The 22,759-nt window shown below is 33.3% G+C and overlaps 1 protein-coding gene across 1 annotated transcript in view; it reads right to left on the reverse strand.

Moving 5' to 3' along the window:
• The window catches only part of LOC129219009 (uncharacterized), a 52,150-nt gene extending 39,698 nt beyond the window's left edge, over window positions 1–12,452 (reverse strand). The window contains exons 1-2 of the mRNA XM_054853329.1: window positions 12,359–12,452; window positions 5,049–6,331 (exon numbers count right to left, since the gene is read on the reverse strand). Coding sequence (XP_054709304.1) covers window positions 5,049–6,331; window positions 12,359–12,452 — 1,377 coding nt within the window. The remainder of the gene's footprint in view (window positions 1–5,048; window positions 6,332–12,358) is intronic.
• Window positions 12,453–22,759: the final 10,307 nt, after the last annotated feature.

Raw genomic sequence — 22,759 nt, forward strand, 5'->3', positions numbered from 1 at the left:
GAATGAATATTAAGTATTTCACTTCATCACATATTTTAAATATTCAGCAATGTAACAGCAAAACATTCGATCCCAGTTTTACGTAGCACAACTCTTATTACTTCCTTTTACTAAAAAGGAAGTATTGTATCCGCGAAAAAAATTTCACTCAAAAATAGACCTTAATTTCCATTTTACTCACCCTTGAATGAACGATGAGGTTTTTTTCGACTCGACCACACGTGGATAAGTGCCTAAGAAATTATAGACAGGCAAAATATCCATTTTGTCGATTCCCGAGCTAATTACAACGAGTTTTCTCGTGACGTCTGTATGTACGTATGTATGTGCGGATGTGCGTATGTATGTCGCATAACTCAAGAACGGTAAGTCCTAGAAAGTTGAAATTTGGTACGTAGACTCCTAATGGGGTCTAGTAGTGCACCTCCCCTTTTGGTTGCATTCGGGTGTACCTAAAAGAGTCTTTTGTCCCTTTTGGGGGGGGGGGGGAATCATTGTTAATTTCGATGTAAACTCAAGTGGTGTTATAATTTTACGGACACTTGGCGATATATCGCCAGTCTTTTGGTCGCCAAGTTTTGTAGCCAACTTGGCGACAAATTTCGTGAGTTTTTTTTTTTTTTTTTTTTTAAATCTGATTTCAATTTGGCCACTGTTGGTGATATTTAGAGAGTAAACTATTGAATCACATTAAAATTGCCAGTAATGTGGAAATGACATTAAATTGGGGTAAAAGGAAGTCATGCGATGCACACATCAGCTCGCTTTTTCCATTGTTAGTACTTACAGTTAATTTTATGAACGCAAGTTCGGTTCATTATGTAGCATTCCAGCATCAAGTTTGTACACGTAAGACAATATTATCCTACAAATGTTCTTCACAAAAAAAGAAAAAAAATGTAAAACATTTGCAAAATTTGTATTAAAAAATAAGTAACTTAACTAAGGGATAAAATATTTTTAACTATAACAAATGAAAATATAAGCTCAGCTAAGCGGATAAAAAACTGCTTTTTAGATAAAAGAATACTCTAATAAGAGCTGCATATTTCATTTGTAAATGCAAGTGCTAAAACAAGGGAGTATTATAATCCCAAATTAATTATTTTTAACTCATATTAAAGCGTAGCTGGCCATTTGGATTATCCTTTAAAATAAGTCTTTACTTAAAGACACCTACGTTCCTTTTTTATGCTATCTACTTTGCTTCTTTTTCCACTTCAGAGAAGAAAGGTAAGAAAAAGGTACTTGTTGTACAAAAAATATTACGTACTTCCAACTAATTCAAAAATTTCAAAAAGTATACAGAAAATAATAAAATAAGTCAATCAGAAGTGAACTCTGACGTCATGGAAGAGGATACAATTATTCTGTCGGGTAGTAAATATTTGGAAGAAAAAAAATCCGAGAAAGCAGCTTTTTTAAATAGAAATTATGAAGAGGTTATTTAATTTTTTTTAAACTTAAAATATACAGCTAAGCAAATTACATGCAATTTAAAATTGTGTGGAGAAATTTGCGTAAAAAAGTCCATGCAAAATTGATGAATCATTTTCATTTTTAAATTACTACTGATAGAGTATTCCTCGAATCCGGACAGTACTCTAAAATCCCCTAGTGATGCCTATTATATCATACAGAAAGCGTTCGGAACATAAGTTGTACCGTTTTACGGGTAAAACAACTGTAAGGTCTGAAAACATGAAATTTGACAAGCAAGTGTATTTTTTGAAAAATTCGTGCGTCACTGGGACTGGATTTTGCTAAATATAATTGGAAAGTTTTTTATTATTATTATTATTTAGAGCATTTTTTACCTTAAGTACACCGGATTAATAGTGTTAATTACACAATATTTTGATCTGGTTTCAGAGATAAAAAGTTTTAATATGACGAGAAAGATTTTCTTTTGAAATTAATATGAATATTTTTAAAATAGTTTTTATGAATTCCGAAAACAAGATGCTTTAAAACAGTTTTTCCACAATTTTATTTTTAATAATCCATCCAATGAAAACCAAAAAAAATATCTCTATCTTTTGATTTGCAACCTAAAATTTTCCCTACTTTTCCGAGTTATATATTTTTAATACTTTTCAAATAAGTTATTTATGAAAATTTTAAACACCTGCCAAACGAAATTTTCTAGACAAGCTGGTCCTCTGCCAAGATGTCTTCATCTAAACGGAAGTGATCAACGTAAGGTAGTATTTTTTAGAAAGAAACACAGAACATATAGTTTGAACTTGTACGAAGTAAACAATTTGCTCATGCAGTTTAAAAGCATTTTCAGCTTTTTTATCTATGCCCGTACAGTGTTATACAGGGTGTTCCGGTTTAACATGCAAAACTTCTATTTTAGCAATCGTTAGTCCTAGATACATACTTCCAATTGCAAAAATGCTCAAAATCAGATGCAGACTTAAGATATTGAAAGTTTGGAGCAAGAATAAAAATGAGTCAAAAAATACAAAATTCACTTTTAATACGGGCCATAGTTCACCTAACTTATATTTAGGGAAATATTCTCCATTGAAAAATAATTCCTACAGAAAAAGTTTGACATTAGCACGATCAATATTCATTGAGATATGAAAAGCAGCGTTTTGTGACTTACACCACTTTACACTCGCCGTCAATAACGCCTTTTGGGAGAAAATATAGCGTCTAGCAATGGTATAAAATTATATGAAAGCATATACATATCAAAAAAAGCTTATTATGCTAGTTTAATTTTTTTAATGTTTAAAGTCATTCTTCTTTCAGTTTTAATTTGAAATACTTGCATTTCACATTGTCTGAAGCAACCACCTAATTTACCATCTTTACAAACGATAGGGAGGATTACGCACCTATATTATTTAAAGTAATAAAATTTAATAATGTAGAAGAGCGTTTGGAGATATCCACATCACACTAGTTTTACATGCATGCCTAGCCCTAGCAGTTGCAATGACTCTCCGAGAAAAGGTTATTATCGAATGTTTTTTTCTTTCACTGAAAAGGGGGTTCCTTGCAATCCCAAAGCATGTGTCTGTAATTATTATTGTTCCCCCCCCCCCGCGCTTTTACGTTGTTTTTGAGGAAAAAATAACTCGATTATCGAATCAGGAAGCAAAAATAAAAAGAGAATAAAGCTTTTAAGCTGAGTTTTTAGCTGAACTGTCATGATGAAACATATAATGCTAAACAAATAAAATACTACATGAAATACACCGCCAGCTCAGTCAATTCCAGCCGAGGACTGCTGTTTCGTGCTTATTAGCACTCATCAGCCTGGCATAGGAGTGACTGAGCTAGAGGTGGAAAACCTCTTAAGGAAGCCAAGAGTGCCAAACAAACTGGTACCTAATACAGAATTAGCACTGACCAGACAAGTGACCGAAACAATGGTTCGTAATTCTGTAATTCTGTATTAGTAATTGTTTGGCACTCTTGTCTTCCTTAAGAGGTTTTCCACTTCCAGCTCAGTCACTCCTATGCCGGGCTGATGAGTGCTAATAAGCACGAAACTGCAATCTTCGACTGGAATTGACTGAGCTGGCTGTGTATTTCATGTATTTCTGCTTTAGCCCAGGTTATAGGGCGGTAACTCACTGAATAAATAAAATACAGTTTAAAATTTATGAACAAAATTAAGCAACCAATTCCATGCAGAAGTAGCATTTATATCTTCCCTACTAATTTATACTGGGCATTAGCCCTACCTTAAGGGTGTCACACTGTGAGGATCACACCTAACCCCCCCCCCCAATCCTTTAGGAAAACAACTGTCTTTTTTTTATAGAGAAATCTCAGGAACAGAGGCTGTACGTTATACTTGGAAAAGATAAAGCATGAAAACATGAATTTTAGCAACTCCGTCTTTAATTTTCACAGCTAAAACTGCATTTTTAAGCTGTTTTTTAAGCATTTAATTTTAGGCACGAAGGTAAATAGGTGATTCTCCAAAATTCTATCAGTGTGGTGTCCGGGAAGATTAACCCTAGAATTGCTTGACCCACAAAGTTTTTTTTTATAATTCTTAGAAATAGTTTTCCTAGAGTATTTCCATTTATATGACAACAAGAACTTATTTACGTTTGTCTTAAGAACATTTTTGAACAACCAGAAAGTTACTCTCCTGGTCTCACTAATTATTTTCCCCAAATGTATTTAAATTATTTTAAAATTTTATATCAACATTCCACAAATTAAGTTTGCATTATTAAATTCTTTATACTAAGAGGTGAAAAATATTCTTATTTTAATCTATTTAGCTATTTAAATAATCAAGGAACATCTTTTAAAAGTTTTTCCCAAGCTTTTCATGTCACTTTCCTCGCCTAGGAATGAGTTAAGTTATCACAGGTGAAAACGGGGAATTTTGAACCTGCTGCATAGCAACACGTTTATTCTCCCCCATTTCGTTGGATTCTTAGATTATTCAGTAGTTCTGATTTGCATGGTGGTCTTACTATAGTTTTGAAGTTCAAAATCGAAGTATTTAACATTTTTGTTGTCGTTTTCCAGGACAACACTTCTGTTTTTAATGAAAGGTTTTTTTTTTTTTTTTTAAATACTATTCCTGTCGTGGGTAATTTAGTTAAGAGAGAAAAATAAAAAATAACATATTTTAAACCTTAAATATGATTCCGGGCCTAGATAATGAACTATGAGTAAGAAAAATGTCCCTCCTGATATTTAATATACCATAACAGCATAGCTAAAATGTTATATGGTTCAAGTGAATTCCTTTAATTTTTCTCTTATTATTAAAACTCAATATAAATTAGTCAGATAAATTTTAAAGCATTTTATTTTTTTTTTAAGAATTTTATTAGAAAATTTGAGGTTTCTGGAGAACCACCCAAATATTTTATTCTTAATATTTCAAATGCCTTACAGCATGGTAAGTGAAGCTGAAGACATAATATCAACTTCGTCTCATCATTCAACTTATTCCAGCGTCATATTTAATTGAGTTTTGTTCAATAAGCCAGTTAATTAAAATAATAAACATTTCAACATATGAATAATACTGAAAGAAAAACATGCAGTGTACATACTGTCCATCCTCCTCCCTCGGTTTCGAGATCACAAAAGGCTAAGAATGCTTCTTCAACACTTTTAGGCTTCAAGCTGTAAACACCATTCCTTATGGTACCCTGTGTTTGTAGATCGGCACAACTTTCTGCTAAATAACCTTCCCCAACAACTTCATGGTGCACTTCTGGAACACCAGGGATAAAGGCAGAATTTCCCACTTGAATTTTGCTTTTAACCCTCTCAACTTCCGACAAGATTTTTGCACAAACATTTTGCACTTGTAGTTGCCTGGATTCTATATGACCAATTCTTTGAGCCGTATCCTTTGTGGCATTGAAAATTGCTTGTATTTGCTTTGTGCAAGGTTCCCCTGGTTTAGCTTTTCCTGAAACTTCCTTAAGTTTTGTTATAGTATCATTATGATGTTTTGCATTGGATGTCTCTATAGTTTGTGCTAATGCTTCGATTTTTTCACCTACTTTATTGATGGGTTCAGTCATTTTCCTCCATAATTTACGAAATATCCTTCCTGGAGTCTCTCTGGGAATGCTCCCATCTTCAGCTGTCGCCTTACTTGAAGCTCGAAGCTCCCTAGGGGTATCATGTGAATATGCTATATCATGTGCTGTATATTGGGCTTGACTTCCACTTGCGCAATTGCAATCCTGAACAGCATTTTCTAACCGACTACTAAAACTCTCCATCTTAAAGTGAACTATGGATTGCACGGAATCCATCATATCTTTCCATTTTGATTCAAGTATCCTACTTATACTTTTTTCTAAATCTCCTGTGCTACACTTTTTAGCAATATTGTCTAAAGGGCTTCGTATAAAAGAATGTAAAACATCTTTTAGTGATTCTCTGTCACATTCAATGCATTCTGAGAGCAAAGCAGTAGATGCTGTAAGAGAATCAATTTTTTTTGTTATAAAAAATTTCAAGTCACTTGTTGGGCACACATTTGGCATTCGCTCAATCCTGGTTTGTAAATCGTCTAACTTCCTATTCATTCCACCAAAAATTTGAAACAAAGCTTGAACGTTTTCTGATAACTTTTCCAAACGGTCTATTTCAGCTCCGGTTTTCTTTCCGGTTGTAGTAATTTGTTTACGTCCTAATTCTTCCAGGCTTCTGGATATCCTCTGTAGGATGTCTCTTCGAGCGTCATTGTCTTGATGTATTTCACTTAATAACTGACTTTTTCTGTTAATATCACTCATTTTGTTGAGCAAAATCCCAAGATTTGATTCAATGCTTTGAATTCTTCCCGCATTATCCATTGAAAAGGCGTCAAGTTTTCCTGAAAAAGTGATGGAAAGATTAAGTTAAAAATTAACGTAACCATAAGTTAATATGTTCATGCATTAGTTAAAAGTACAAGCCAATGTTTGGTTTAATCTGCGTTAAATCTACATATGAATTGCCACCAAGCTCCAATACATTTTATGCTAACAAATAAAACACTTATACAAAAATTGAAACTTCTGTAAAACTTTCGACAACAAAATATTATAAAAATGGTACTTTATACTTCTAACATTTCAAATGAACAATTTCGTACCAAAAATAAATAGTTTTATGTATAAAACCAATCCGTTTTTATTTTTTTTTCTCACAACTTATCCGTTACCTTGAGCTGCACTGTAGCATTCTCAAAAGTAAAAACAAACAGTAGGACGAAACTTTAAAACTTTATACTCACTTCTAATTCCAAAGATTTCTGTACCTAAAACATTGTGTAAATGTTGTAAAGTATAAGACAATGTCTCTCGTGATGTGAGTACGATTTGATTTTTAGATCTGAAGTAGAGAAATTATTGAAAACAAAAAAAAATTGAACGACAAAACACAACCAAGGAATCTTGAACATCAGTTCCATTATTTATCCATTATTTCATATTATCATATGACCATCCATTATTCCAAAGGAAAATATTGAACATCAGTTCCATACTTTCCTTTGTACTTAACTCTGCTATGAAAAAAGGCAAAAAAAAAAAAAAAAAAGTATGGGAACCTCACACAAAATTTTATCACGTTTAAAAGTAATTTTATAAATTATGATATTTGTAGTTAGTCCTTTTTTTGTTTAGCTATTTTGGTGCAGATCTTGTTTCAAAAAGGCGTTAATTCGAAATTTAAAAGAAAAAAAAGAGACTTTTTGATGGAAAAGATAGCAGCCCATGTCTAACAATATATTTACCATAAGTAGGTTTTCCAAAACAATGCTTAGTCGTATAGAAAAAAGAACGGGGAATTCGTGTTTTTTTCCCCCTGAAATGAATTAAGTTACTGGCAAGTTTTGTACTAAAAGAGATTAAGTCATGATTAAATAATCGCAACGTTTCTTCATATCACGTGTTTTGTTTCACAAGGATGTACGGGGAAAAGATTCTTCCGTGTGCCGCTTCACAAATAAATCTTGAATTACTTTCAAATGTAAATAAATCGCAAATTTCGTTATTTGTTTGGGCCAAAAAATGGGAAGTAATATAGTTTTGCTCCAAATGGATTTAAGTCATTTGTTTTCTCATACGGTGGTGGTTAAAAAAAATGCATCACCCGCGCCGCAAAGGAGAGGAATATCATCCCGACTGCATTCAACACACAGTCAAGCATCCCGTATCCCCCTTCAGTTCCAAACGTCATTTTCCAGGATGATTTTGCTCCGTGCCATAGGGCAAAACTGGTAAGTAAGAATTTAAAAACCTTTACCATGCCATTAGACTTAAATTGACATGGGGTTTTTTTTTTTTTGTCTAAACTCACACGCAGGTTCAGAAATGGAAAAATGAGCATGGGGTAAGCAGTTTGCCTTGGCCCGGAAACAGCTCCGATCTACGTAAACAATTATCGGATTCCTGCTAATAAATGTTTATTTTATACGTTTTGCAGAATTTCACATATATTCATCGTTAATCGGTCGACCAAAACTTCTCAAAATATCCCATTGTTGTGAAAATGCGAGGGTGATGCAAATTTTTTTACCAGCACTGTATTTTTAAATAACTATACAGTCAGAATTTTATTATTTATTATATTTAATTTAATTTAACTATCATCTATACATTACTAGGACAACATTATGTTTTCCTTAAATTCAATATTAAATGTTACATAGAAAAACAGAGTTTTTATTTTCAAGAATGGAAGAAATCGACTTAATGCCATTTAGAAACACTCTCATCACGTATGGAGTAACGTAGTTAAAGTAAATAAGTATTGAACATTAATGAACACAAAGAAGCTGATAAAAGCATCGCTGCAGATTTATTCAAAAGTTTCGCCATGTAAGTAATGTTTATGTTAAACAAATTTAAAACTTACATTTATATTACATGTTGATACTGGCTATTGCCTCGTATAAAGTTAATAGGAAATTGAAAGTGTACAAAACCAAGTAGGAAAAACTAATTTGAAAATACTAAAAATATTACCATCTAGTGTTTCTGTATACTGCATTAACTGCAAGTTCAAATATCTGAAATAACTAACTTTTATGGGGAACAAAAAGATAAAAAGAAAGAATTTTATTTGATTCTGTAGGGAGAGTGCCAAAGACAGGAAACATCCGCAATAACTGACAAATGATGTCAGGTTTATCAGGTCAAGCAGACCTTCGTCTTAAGGGAATACAAGGAACAAAAATCCTCTCTGTTCTTCAGATTTTTTTTTTTTTCATATAGCTTTAACATTTTAGGCAATACGATTATATCTATAAAACAGGAAAATTTTTCTTCCATTCGGAACAAGACTTGCTGTAAAGCAATTGGATGGATTATTGTTTAATCCCCCAAGGTGGGATTGATTCTCATGTTCTGTCAGTACCAAATGGAGTTACGATCGCTATCTTTTTCTTTTCCTTCCTATTCAGAAGAATAGATCTGTGGATGAATCTGTTCAATTTCTTTGTAAACTCCAAAATCGCTAATGCATTGACAAATGCAAACTTACAGCCCGAATACGAATCCTCAGTTGTTGATGCTTGAAAATATCAACGCCTTGAGGGACATGGGATTTCACGATATGCTTCATTTTTAACTGAAAGTCTAAAATCTATCATCATAAAGATTAAAGAGAGAAGGCCCAATGTTTTCCCTCTAAACTGATGGTTGTGCAATGCATGGACTAATGGAACTAATAAAATGGACTAATAAACGAGCTTAAACTTGTATTGTAACAAACACGAAAATGGACAGGGTCAATTTTCGTGTTTGTTACACTGCAAGTTTTAGTTCGTTTATCTATTTGAATATACGGTTCTATGGGAATTCGAATTCCTATTGGTAATTCAGGATAAAAAGCATTTGCTGCAAAACGTTTATAAATATGAATATTATTCTGATTCATACTTTTCTTCAATTAAGTGTAAAATTCTTTTTGTTTTCAAGCGACACTATACGTATTTATATTTTTTCCTTAAACTTTACGCAATGCAAAAATTAGACATATACTACGCAAAATAATTTCAGTTTGCAGTCAATATTCTTGATGCTGCAAGGAATTACCGAAGATCTCAGTTACAGCATCAAGAAACTGCTGTTTCACTCTTGTTTTGGGTTCATCAGTCTGAAACAGATATAATCAAGCTGCAAGCAACTAACCTAATATAGAAGCTCAGTACATTGTTATACTACATCAAGAAAGACAGATATTTTTAACACCTGTAAAAATGTATCTCCAGATGATTCCGTTCATTTCTCCAGAAAAAATTCATCTTACCTGGTTTATATATGGTAGAATCCATGTCAATTCAACAAGGGGCGTAACATGATGGTCTCGGATTTTTTTAAATTTAACATAAGTTAAAATTCACAAAAAAAATTAAGAAATACATTTTTCTTTTGTTTCTCCCAAAAGAATTCCTGGGCCGAAATACAGGCCGCCAAAGATGACGGTCCTGTCATGAATTCTAACTTTGGATTTTCGTCAAAATTTTTAAAGTCCATTATCTCAGGAACGGTAGAACATATTTTGTTGCAGTTTGTTTTATTTAAAAGGATATCTTTTCTTGTTTAAAAACTTATGCAACATTTTGAAATATGTGCTTTAGTGTTTTTCTCCACAGTCTTTTGAAAAAAAAGTTTAATAGTTTTTTTTTTTAATTTTTCTCAAATATGTCAATTACAAAATTTTTCTTTTTTTTTTACAGTTTATTGTACCACTGAGCACTACGTACTCTGAAAAGGAGAGCTTCCACTTTTTTGTTTAACAGATTATAGAGGCATTTGAAAAAATGAGGGTTTTTAAGGAACTCTTTACGTAATGGCAGAGCTGAAAATTCAAAAAATAATCTCGCAACACGCGGCCAGAGAACAATTTTAATTAAGTTATACAACGAAATTTTCATTTTGAGTCTCCACTTTATCCAGAAGTTTTATTTTTTATAAAAACAAGAACGCGGCCTCCAGCCGATTCGCTGCATTTACCCGCACAACTTTCCAGCGTACCGCCGAAAGAATCGTTAATCGCAATGCCATCTTGTTCTGATTAAATTCAATATCCTGGATAAAATGGCGACTCAAAGTGAAAGTTTCGCTATATGAACTGAGTTAAAAGTGTTTTCTGGCCACTTGCTGCGAAAAAAAATTTGAATTTTCAGGTCTGCCTTTACGTAAAAGTTCATTAAAAACCCTCATTCTTTCAAATGCCTCTAAAACCTGTTAAATGAAAATATGGAAGCTCTCCTTTTCAGGGAACGTAGTGCTCAGTGGTACTAATAAACTGTAAAAAAAAAATTTTGAAATAGACATATTTGAGAAAAATAAAATATTTTAAACTTTTTATTCAAAAGACTGTGGGAAAAAAACTAAACCATATATTTCAAAATGTTGCATAGGTTTTTTAACAAGAAAAAATATCCTTTTAAATAAAATAAACTGCAACAAAATATGTTCTACCATCCTTGAGATAATGGACTTTAAAAATGTTGACGAAAATCCCAAATGAGAAATCATCTTTGGCCGAGATACAGGTCGCCATCTTTGGCGACCTGTATCTCGGCCCAGGAACTTTTTTGGGCAAAATAAGAAAAACGTATTTCTTATTTTTTTATGAATTTTAACATATGTTAAATTCAAAAAAATCCGAGACCATCATGTTACGCCCTTTGTTGAATTGACATGGATTCTACCATATACTATACAGTGAAGGTAAAAAAAAAAATGCAACACCCTCGCATTTTCACAACAATGGGATTATGTGAAAAGTGTTGGTCGACCGATTGACGATGAATGTATGTGAAATTCTGAAAAACTTATGAAATAAACATTTAACAGCAGGAATCCGATAATTGTTTACGTAGATCGGGGCTGTTTCCGGGCCAAGGCAAACTGCTGACCCCATTTTTCCACTTCTGAACCTGCGTGTGAGTTTAGAGAAAAAAAATTACTTAACCCCATGTCAATTTAAGTCTAATGGCAGGATAAAGGTTTTTAAATTGTTACTTACCAGTTTTTCCCTATGGCACGGAGCAGAATCATTCTGGAAAATGACGTTTGGAACTGAAGTAAAGTGATCCCGGGTAGTAGGAAGCAATTTCTCCTCCAAAATGCCAATATACACCTGAGCGTTTACTGTTCCTTGCACAAAGTGAAGCCCACCAACTGCTTGATCTGAAATACATTCCAAAATCATCTGGGATACGGGATGCTTGACTGTGTGTTGATTGCAGTCGGGATGATATTCCTCTCCTTTGCGGTGCGGGTGATGCATTTTTTTTTTACCACCACTGTATATAAATGGTTATTGTGGAGTAAGCTAAAATTATGCGCATAAATAATCTTCAGTGACAACATGAAAAATTTCCCTAACTAAACAAGCAATAGCTGAAGAGGGAAGATCATATTGCAGCTTATTTAACAAGCAGTATAGCACGTCATTCATCAAGTTTGCACAAACCTCCTTTGCAACATCCAATCCGAATATTAAGAAAATATCCTTCATAACATAGGGCTATTTTAAAAGCTTGGAAGTGAGATGTCCTCAAAGGTACATATCCTAGATCCCCGCCTGAACTTGTTTCCTTGCTAACTGAAATATTTAATGACTAGAATAGCAGATTTTTCAATCAGGATGTGTCTGTACAAGAGCATTGCAATCAAGGAAAACGGCGTATGTCAATACTTATTGACTATTGCTGAATGATTGTGGACATAATAATAAGATATCAATATAAGAAGAAAACAAAGCAAATTCGTCAATAAAAATTGATAGGCTTTTACTTCATTTATTTATTTATTTTTTTTTAATAAGATAGTTGACATACAACTTTCAACTTTTGACGTACAACTTACAACTTTTGACATACAACTTTAGAAATACTTACTTTCTACTCCAGCTATGATATCTTTAATAGATAAGAGATCTTTTCGAAGTTCTTGATGTCTGCCTCTGACGTTAGGAACAAATACAAGCAGCATTATACAAGAGAGAGACGTCAACCAATACTTTGCCATTTCCAATTCCTACTTTTATTGTAATCCAATCTTTGGCTAATTATGATAACGTCCACATATTTCTAAAATTAATTTCTTTGATCCCATATCCTAAAAATAAAGGGGTTTTTTATTTCCTTACGAAATGCAACGTGCAATTATAATAATAAGCATATTAATGTAATCCCATGAATAACATTTTCGAAAAATGAATATAGATACTACAAATGAATTGCAAAACAATTCTACCACGTCCTTTTACTTTGCATATTATAGACAACTACTTTACAAGATATATTTTATTTTCAGAAGATTTAAAACAAAACCACTAGTAATCAACACGGGACTAATAGTTGATACTGAACTAGTAGTTGAAATTTAGAAAGAAAATTATAAAATTGCGCAAAAATTACAATGTAATCCAAAAAAAATATGTTTAAACTTGCAGTGCTTATTTTTAGCCTATCTTTTAAAGCCTGTGTCTCTTTTGCTAATTTATTTTTTTCTTTATAAGTGTCTACTAGTTGTGCAATGCCAACTATTGGACTAAGGTTTTACCTTAATGACTCGGAAAATATCTATGTAGGTATTTTTCCTTTCAAATTTTGAGCAAGAGATATAATATTTATAAATAGTTAATAAAAGTATTATATAAAGTCTTTCCTAATATATATTTTAAAAACATTAAATGTTTTCACGTTACAAAGTTTATTTTTCATTATTATTATGATTTTATTCATTTTTTTAAATTGGCTAAGCAAAGTTCGAACAATGCTGATTTCAGTTTCTTTATGGCATTCATATTTCGTCTTTTATGTTTTTTTTTTTTTTTATTTTCTCTTTATGGAGGGCAAAAAACATATTGGCTTCCTTTTTCTTTTATCTAGACACTCATGAAAAACAGCACCTTTCAATGACTTCATTTTAAGTAATTAACCGGAAAAAAAAGTATGGTGTTTCAGATCCAAGAGTCGGATCACGACCAAATAATAGGTCGTTGAAAACACAAACAGAATATTATCGAAGGGATTCCAGATATGTAACTACCTTCTCGCGTCGGACGTCCGAAAATGAGCGTCAAAATCACTCATTTTGCACATAATCTATGCGAAGTCATTTCACGGCGCCTTTTATCTCATTTCCGATCATAGTTAACAAGCGCTTTTAGGACCTAATAGTCCGATCGATGGAAAGGTGACTTTCTGCAACATTTATTATCATTTCTCTGCGAGGTACACAATTTCAGGGTTAACACTGATCCACATCTTTAGTCATAACTTTCAATACATGATGAAAATGAATGAGTATATATTTACATGATATTTGCTCACATCCTACACATACAACTTATATTCACAGGAAATATTTACTTTCAAATTATGTTTACTTATAAGTAAGTTTTATTTACAAACACTATTCATTTATAAGTGATATACATTTACAATTAAATGAAATTTTTCAGAAAACTCATGGAAAATATATTTTTGAGAAACAGTTTAAAAACATGGATAAAAGCTTTACTTTATAGTATACAATTTAAAACCACAGTAAGATTTTGCATGTAATCTTCAAAATAACTATAACTTGCAACTGAGAAGGAGAAATTGAAGTGAATTTTGCAAAAGGTGTCTTTGTTCATTTTTCATAAATGTACTATCATTTGTATGCATTTAAAGCGTGAAATTTCGTGATCAAATTCAGATTGTCAATAAACAGATTTCGTGCGATAAGCAAACACTGAAATTAAAAAAAAAAAAACTACATTAAAGTTAAATAATAAATGGAAATGTGTAGTCTCTTTGCAGTGAAGTTGACTTTAAAGAAACTGTTAAAAAATCTGTTGGACGGGGAAAGAAATCGCAGGTAATAAAATGCATTATTTTCCATAATTTAATATTAGTAGCTCCAAATTCTTCGGACATTAAGCCAAATTTTGAGGAATAAAATGAATGGTTTTACATTTAGTACAAACCTTATAGTGGTTTCTAATAGTTACACTACATGTTTTGTTATGTACTAAAAGCGCAACTCCATCAAAGAAGAGACAATAACTTTAAAAGATTTTTTTTTTTTTTTTTACTGTGGAAATACAGGGGTTGGACAAAAATATGGAAACACCTTGTGAAATGATTGCTTAAACGTAATAGTTGATTCTAGGTAAACCTGTAGGTTGCGCTGCTGTATTTCCTCACTAACACCATCAGTGCAATGTCCTTAATACGTTGTAAGTGTCAGTTGTTGTCAGAATAGTACTCTGTGTAGTTTCCAGTGCAATATGTCTGAGCTAAGTGAATACGAACGCGGACAAATTGTTGGAGCTCTAATTATAGGTGCGTATGTAACCAAGGTAGTCGAGGTGTTTGGTGTCTCAAGAGGCACGGTATCGAAGTTTATATGTTGAGTGATTGTAACAGACGGTCATTGAAGATGATTCTGACGACAGCTGCTAAAATCACTTCTGAAGTTAATGTCTGTCTGACAAACCCTGTCAGCGTTAAAACAATAAGAAGATAGCTCCATAAGCAGGGAATTGCATGGCGAGCTGCAATACCAAAACAACTCATCAGACATGCAAATGCCTGTAATAGGAAAATATGGTGCGAAGCCATAAAACCTGGACGATGGAGCAATGGAAGACTCCTTTGGTCGAATGAGTCTTGTTTCACGCTGTTTCCAACTTCTGACCCGAGTTTACGTCTGGTGAACGCCGTCACAAGCGTACGATTCAGACTGCTTGCTGTCAAGAGTAAAACACGGCGGGGTTTTGGTCATGGTTTGGGCAGTCATATCGTGGTATTCTGTGGGCCCCATGATTCAAAAGGTCGTATTACTGGTAAAGATTATGTGACCATTTTGGCCGATCAAGTCCATCCCATGGTACAGTGTTTGTTCCCCAATAGTAATGCTGTGTACCAAGACGGTTGAGCCCCTGTTCACACCACTCGCATCGTCCAAGACTGGTTTTATGAGCATGAGGAGGATTTGTTGAATCTCCCCTGGCCACCACAGTCAGCAGATCTCAATATTATTGAGCCTTTGTGGTCTACTTCGGTGAGAAAACTGCATGATCGCTATCCCCCTCTATCATCTCTAACTGAAATTGCCACTATTTTGCAGGAAAAATGGTATAGGATTCTCTTGAAAACCATACAGGACCTGCATTTATCGATACCTAACAGAATCCAAGCTGTTTTAAATGCCAATTGTTGTCCTACATGGTATTAGGTGTGATATTATGTTTTTTTTTTTTTTTTTTTTTTTTTTTTTTTTTGTTTTTTTTAGATGCTTCCATATTTTTGTCCAATCCCTGTATATTTCAGTTATATTTTTTTTTCAGTCGTTACGTCTCGCGTTGCTTACAACTTGTGCCCTGGACAACTTAAAGAATTAGGATTCGCTCACTTAAAAATATTATAACTCTACTAACTTTCGAATGTTGACGGGATTCTGGGCATTTTTTCCGTACTTTTCAATTATCCTAAATTCGAAAGGAGGCAGTAATTATTTTGTATAAAACGAGCAGTGCTATGGCTATTGAATGCAAATTTGAAGGGATTGGATCTTTTTCTCTATTTTGAAAAATCTTTCTACGACGATTGTCGGGTTCCTAGCATCTTTGTGCCAAATTCTGTCAAGATTTGATGCAAACTGAAGATTTGCATGGGGAACAAACAAATACACGCACAGGACGTGAACAGCAGATTTCTGTAAAGAGCAACACATGCACACGCACGACGTAATCGTAGTCAAGCGGAGTCAAATCTTCAAAAATATGCTAAAATAGGAGTCTTCGACCGATTTTAGAGGAGTCCCGGGGCCTCATTCAGCTCGCGAACAGATTTTGTCCTGCCTGCGGAAAGCTAGCAACTGAAAAAAAAAGTTCTTTGTTTGATAATATATTTCCTTTAGAACATATATTAAAGAAAACTAAGCCACAAAAACCACCCCTAGAAGCTTAATTTAAAACAAGTTCGTAGTGAATGGGGGAGGGGGATGACGTTAACTAGATCATTCAAAGTTAAGCATTGTTACCTCGCCTCGCCTCTAAAAGTTTGCAATGCGGCCCTTGAGTTAAAAAAAAAAAAAAGCTAAAGACTCGTGTGTTAAAGATGACAGAATGGGCAAAAAGGACTTTAAGATAACTATATATACTGCCGTCCTAAGGGCAAGAATCGTATCTGCATCTGAGTTCACAATGAGAAATTGCCGTTTAAAGTTGTGTACCTTCATAGGATTTGATACAGATGCATCTTTTTCAGAATTCTTTAAAAAATATTCCTCCTTCACAAATGACTATAAAACATCGTATTTAGGTAAAATATGTGACAAGAAGTGTTACATATTTGAGAAAAAGTGTTGATACGACTTTTGTGCTTAGCTTGCCAATATATATATATACGTGCTTCCCCTAGCGGTATTTTTAAAAAGAAAATGCACCTTTTTATCACAAATTTTTTTAACAGTCGATTTCAGGACGCCACGTGCTTTCTCAGACGTAACGTGTTGGTTCAGTTCCCACATCTGGTATCTTTCATCATATTAATTTATTTTTCAGTAGAAAGAAACTATACATCCTGTTAAATATGGGATCTAAATGATACATGCTCTCGAAGTATGGTTTTCCTTCTTTGGTTTTGCAGCTGTATTTTATTTCGGATTTTATATTTTTCTTTTTAATCTAACACCTTTAACCTAGTACGTTAAAGCACGTACTCTTTCGCTCGTATTTTATGCAGGATTATTTAGGTTGACATTACGGATAGTGCAAAATCCTTGGTTAAGACGTTAAAAATAATAATAATAAAGGCATATCGAACGCAAATTAATAATTGAAAGAAACTTTTCTCAAGAATAGTACTTCTATCAAGAATAGTATCTCTCTCAAGAATAGTACTATTCAACTTAACCAAAGAAACAAAATATTTTCTCAATCTGATCTTCAGATTTTTGTGAGACTTTCAGAAATATAACTCTTTGGCATCTTAAATTTCTATGTAATTATCTAAAAAATCTATCATGATCTATTGATGAGAAATCAATTTTTGAAATTCGTTAAAATCAGATTTTTTTACTCGCCGGAATTGCAGTAAAATGTTGTAACTCAAGTTCTACTGGAACTACAGAGTTACATATAATAGCTTATATTAAAGACACTTACATGCACTTTAATTTGATACATAACTTAAATAAATTTTTTAGAAACATTTTGCTGTCACAAAATTTTAAAATTTATGTATTCAAAAAAAATTAATGGTCCCGCCCTAAAACTTTTTAGACGTAAAAATGCATTAAAATTCATATATATTTTTCAAAATTTTCAAAGGACAGTATCATGAAAATTTTGGAATTTTTAAGTTTTATATTTCGTGCAGAAGAATTTTTTTTCAAATATTAGTAAAGTTACTGATCTAATTACCATGAATGCAATCCGTATAAATAAAACAGAATATGTATGTATGAATGTATGTATGTGTGTTTGTGTTCTCTATACAAATCTAGTTTACGTCGGATCCTGAACCAAATTTGGCGAACTTTTGCACCTGGAAAGGGTCATAGAGAGGTTTTCGAAAGCAAAAAAGGTTCCGAACCGTTTTAGATTTGCCTTCAGAAAAGTTGATGCTAATGTGGATTTTGAGGGACTGACGTCGTTATTCTAATAGGAACTCTTAGAAAACTTATTCAAAAAGAAATTTTTTGAAACTATTGTTCTAACTCTGATGGGGTTTAGAAGAGATGTTATTTTGAATTTTTCTCTCATTCTGAAAGGGACTTTTGGAGTTATTTTACTCTTCCGGATAGATATTGTTCGAGGGACTGTTGATGTTATTCGAAAACTGTAACCCTTTTCTCACAGGGATTTTTAGAAACTAACGTCCTTGTTTGAGGGAATTTTAAGGACTGTTTTTTCTTATGGAGAGTTCAGAGTTTGGATCAGGAATTAGTAAATGAAGGGAGCAAGGATAGTCATTGACTTAGCAAAAGCTGAGGCAAAGACTCCAAGTCACACGACTTAACAACGACGAATGGTTGACACGTTTTGTGTGAAACTAGCGAAAGAAACCTGATTTCTTCCAATGCTTTGCTTTAAAATCTATCACGTGACTTAGGGTCTTTGATTAACAAATGAAAGTCTTCTTCCTCTCTATTTTATCTCTTCTCAATGGTTTGGAGAGCATTGTCTTCGTTCTAATGGACATTTTTAGGGACAGTTATCATTACTCTGATAGGAATCTTTTAAGAACTTGTTCTCATTCAATAAAGGATTTTTGGGGACTAATATCGAGATTGTAATGGAGATTTTGGGGGGCTGTTGTTTTAATTCTAATGATTATATAAAGGGTCTTTTGCACTATTGTAGGAATGTTGTCTTCATTCTAATTACTCATCTAGCTATATTCTCCTCATTTATTCAAGAGAAAAGGACATGTTTTATGGCTCATATGCCCGCAGTTCATTTTTTTATGACAGGGATCGATGCAACAGTTGAGATAGCTCACGCAGCACCTGACATAATCTAGAGGAATTGAGAGTTTTAGGAGAGTTTCAACTTTGTGTTCAAACGGTACCCTTTAGGGACTTACGTCATATGTCAGTTGGGATTTTCGGGACTGTTGTTGTTATTCTTATTGGCAATTTTAAACTTTTTTTAAAATTTAAGCTCAATTGTTAAACCTTTTATTTTCGAAGTAGACCGTGCAAAACCTGATGACGCAGTTTCTTCTCTATAAAATGAGCTATTATGCAACTCAGTAGTTCTTATAAAACTTGAGTTATAAAATAATTAAGATTAAATTAATTAAAATTAAACTTTATAAACGAACACTTTTCAGAAAAACATATTGAATGCACGTTATATTTCTGAATTTATTACCCAATAACTAAAACTTTATTCAAGAAAACATTTCAAAGCAGTTACTGAACGTTTCTCACATGTGATTCATGCTTATCTGCTTATGTAAGAACCTTAGCGAGATTTCACAGAATAAACCATACCTTCTCGTTGCGGTTTTCCTAATATAAAGGTTAATTGTCCTCTCTTCTTCTAAGATTTCAAGAATAATACCTCATTTGTTTTTATATGCAAATAGCATTCGTTCATTGTACGCAACGTTACAGGGTTCAAGTTCTCTAAATAGTTACACTTTTACTTCAAATAAACAGAGCAATATTCTTTAGTCTAAATTTAAGCATACATGCAACATTTTAAAGTTTACTTTCGCATAAAGGTCTTTCGTTTCTCCTATGCAACACTAAAATAGAGTTCAAATCTTTTTTTTTTTTTGTGTGTGTGTGTGTGTGTGTGTGTGTGTGTGTGCTCTTATTTACTTAAACTAAATTGAAATTTATGAATTAATTTTTATCAATAAGATCTGACGTTTTTAATTGAGTTAGAATCCTTTGAGTTTCTTTCAAATCCTTTCTTTTCCCTGAAGTTCTCGGTACTGTGATTAATCTGTATCCCTAATTATTTTAGATAAATACTAATATACAGGTCGGTGTAAAAGAAGTTTACCCTGTACAAGAAACCCTAGTGGCCTATCCGCTGAACCAATCCAACCAAAATGTCACATATGCTTGCCTGAAGGCATTAGCTGGAGATCATGGTGCTGTCAAACAAAACGCAATGTTCATTATTACGGTCCTATTTTTGAATTTGTCGGAGAATTTTGAATTGTCGAAAGTTGACATTCACTTTTCCATTGCGCCAATTGATCAGAGTATTAGAAAACCACAACTGGCGTTGGAAGGATTGGCTTGCGACGAAAAGCATTTGCTTAGAAAAACTTGATTCAAGACTAATGGCAATACACAAAAGAGGATGCGTTCCGATTGAAACATTCCTGTTGTTTTCAAGATATGTTACTCGCAGAAATTGGGCACATTAGCTGCCCATTATGCTTCAGGAACGTTTCTGAATTGTTTTTACAGTGTGATAAATCTAAAACTTCGTGTTTCTCGGATATAAATATATTCAACTTCATGTTCTTTATTGAAGCCCTCCATCACAAATTTGATGCGCCTCTCCATAAGTCCTGCCTATGACAGGAATTTTTTGTATTTCTCTGATGAGTGTTGCGTCAGAATTTGAGTGGTTTAATATCCATTTCAGGTAAGTCCCGCGAAGTTGGCGGAGGCTATGCCACGAAAGATTTCTAAAAAATAATTCCATTGTACAATCTGTAGCCAGAAGCGTGAAGAGTCTTTCGTAACGTTTTCGGTGTTACGAAATTTCTGTCTTCTTTTTTGGGAAGATTTGTCTCGCTTTTGAGATTCTCCTACAACCGAGCTTCCGAACATACCAGGCAGTAAGAAGCATAGGGATGCAAGTGGACATTTTCAAGTTTTGAGTAAAATGCGTTTAAAGATAGCGACCTAGGTAGACTTTCATTGAATTTTTTCCCCTAAATGATGCTGTACAGCAGCACCTACCAGGGCTCTCTTGCCTCAAGACAGAGGAGAGGTTCTCCAACAATTTATACTGGTTATCTCCAAATTTTAAATTTTGCCACTTACATCCCTTTGCTTCCCACTGCCTCAATTATCTTTCATCGACAAGCATTTTAAATAGAACATTATCTGAGAGTGCAAAAAAAGCATTTCGTTTTATTACTGAATAGACCAGTTCTAGTAAATCATCCGATAAGTTCTACCAGTAAAAGAAAATATTCAACGTTTTGTAGCACAAAATTTCCGGATGTCTTTCATCCAAAAGCACACTATTTTCCATTGAAAAAAGGGTTCCTTGAAACCCCGGTTTTCAGTAATCCGTAATTTTGTGCTATTTGTATTTTTGTGGATGTTTCCTTTCACTCCTCTGCACAAGGGTATTTATTTATTTCTTAAATTCTACCAGCTTTTGAATTGCTTGAAAGGCAATTTTGGTCCGTCGAAAAAATATTTGCTTTATTTAAGGCAAACTACACGTGCATGTATGATTTCAAGATTAATTCCACTCCTACTTTGAAGTTTTCGGACAGATATGATGAACGTGCGTGAAACCTAAAAACTTAGTCAGCCACAATTAACCGTCTGCAAGAGGACAAAGTACCGGGTCTTGAATTTACAAAGTTTTCTGGAAAATGTCATAATGCGGATTGCTCTAGAGCTGTCCAAGCATCGTTTATTTAGGAAATTCATAATCTATATCAGGAATTGAGCTCTATGGGTTCATAATTGACCACAGGGAGTTTTTCACAGCGAGTTGTTTCCCTATTCATCAAAAAATTACTAAGATAGTTGATGTTTCTTCTGAAAAATATACATTGTAAAACCTAAAATGTGAAACTACTATAACTAACTCACATTTATACATGTAAACTTTATGTAATTGAAATTGATACTTTATTCACTATTTTCCCCAAAAATTATCACGAATCATTGCCTATGTTTCGAAAATCTAGGTGGAACAATTATCCTTTCCACAATTGACTGGATTTTTAAGGGGGTATGAATAATGGGATCTGTTTACAGGAGCGAGTGAATCCCTAGAATCCATGGTTTTTTAGAAAAAATCGGATTTGACATAGAAGTTTAGCTGTATTCGTGATACCAATGCACGTTTATTAAGTTATGTTGAAATATAGTGGTACATACGGAGAACCTCGCAGTGTAGTGTAGTATAGCGTGTATAAAGTTAACTTTGAAGAACTTAAGTGAAAAATATGTGTTGAAGGGCAGTTTTAAATCACTCTAAGCGGCATTTACCACCTCAAAAATTCACCATGAACGCTTAAAAAGTTATGTAATTTTAAAAAGAGTTCAGTTGAGCAAAGAGGGAAGGTTCACTATAACTCAGCTTTCATACAGGGGCACCCCGACCTTAAACTTTTGGGAAGGCAGAAATTCTCAATTTTCCGAATGGAACTCCAAATTTTGCAGAATGATAAAATAAGGGTACACAAAAGAACATCTACTAAAAGGGACAATCAGGCATTTGAAAATTGCAGCATTAAAATACGTTTCCAAATTTACCGAATCGTCAGACAAAAATTACCGAACAAGGAAATTTTTGGGAGGTCACAGTGACCTCCCATTGGGAAGCCTCTGTGTTCATAACTAACGTGTCTTCAATAAGATAATGTTCGATAGTGTACATACAAAAATGGCTGTAGTTTCAATACTACAAACATACTTGGACAGATTTTATTTTACTAGAAGTAAAGCAATAATTTCATGCTTAATCTCTCCTTCATTTTTATTTTTTTATTCTAAAAATCTTATTTCTTTTGAAACTTGTATAAGTAAAATGAAATTGAAGTAAACGAAAAAATATATAATATACGAAAGGATAA

This window comes from Uloborus diversus, chromosome 3 (genome assembly GCF_026930045.1).
Source record: "Uloborus diversus isolate 005 chromosome 3, Udiv.v.3.1, whole genome shotgun sequence".
In the NCBI taxonomy this organism is placed as follows: Eukaryota; Metazoa; Arthropoda; class Arachnida; order Araneae; family Uloboridae; genus Uloborus; species Uloborus diversus.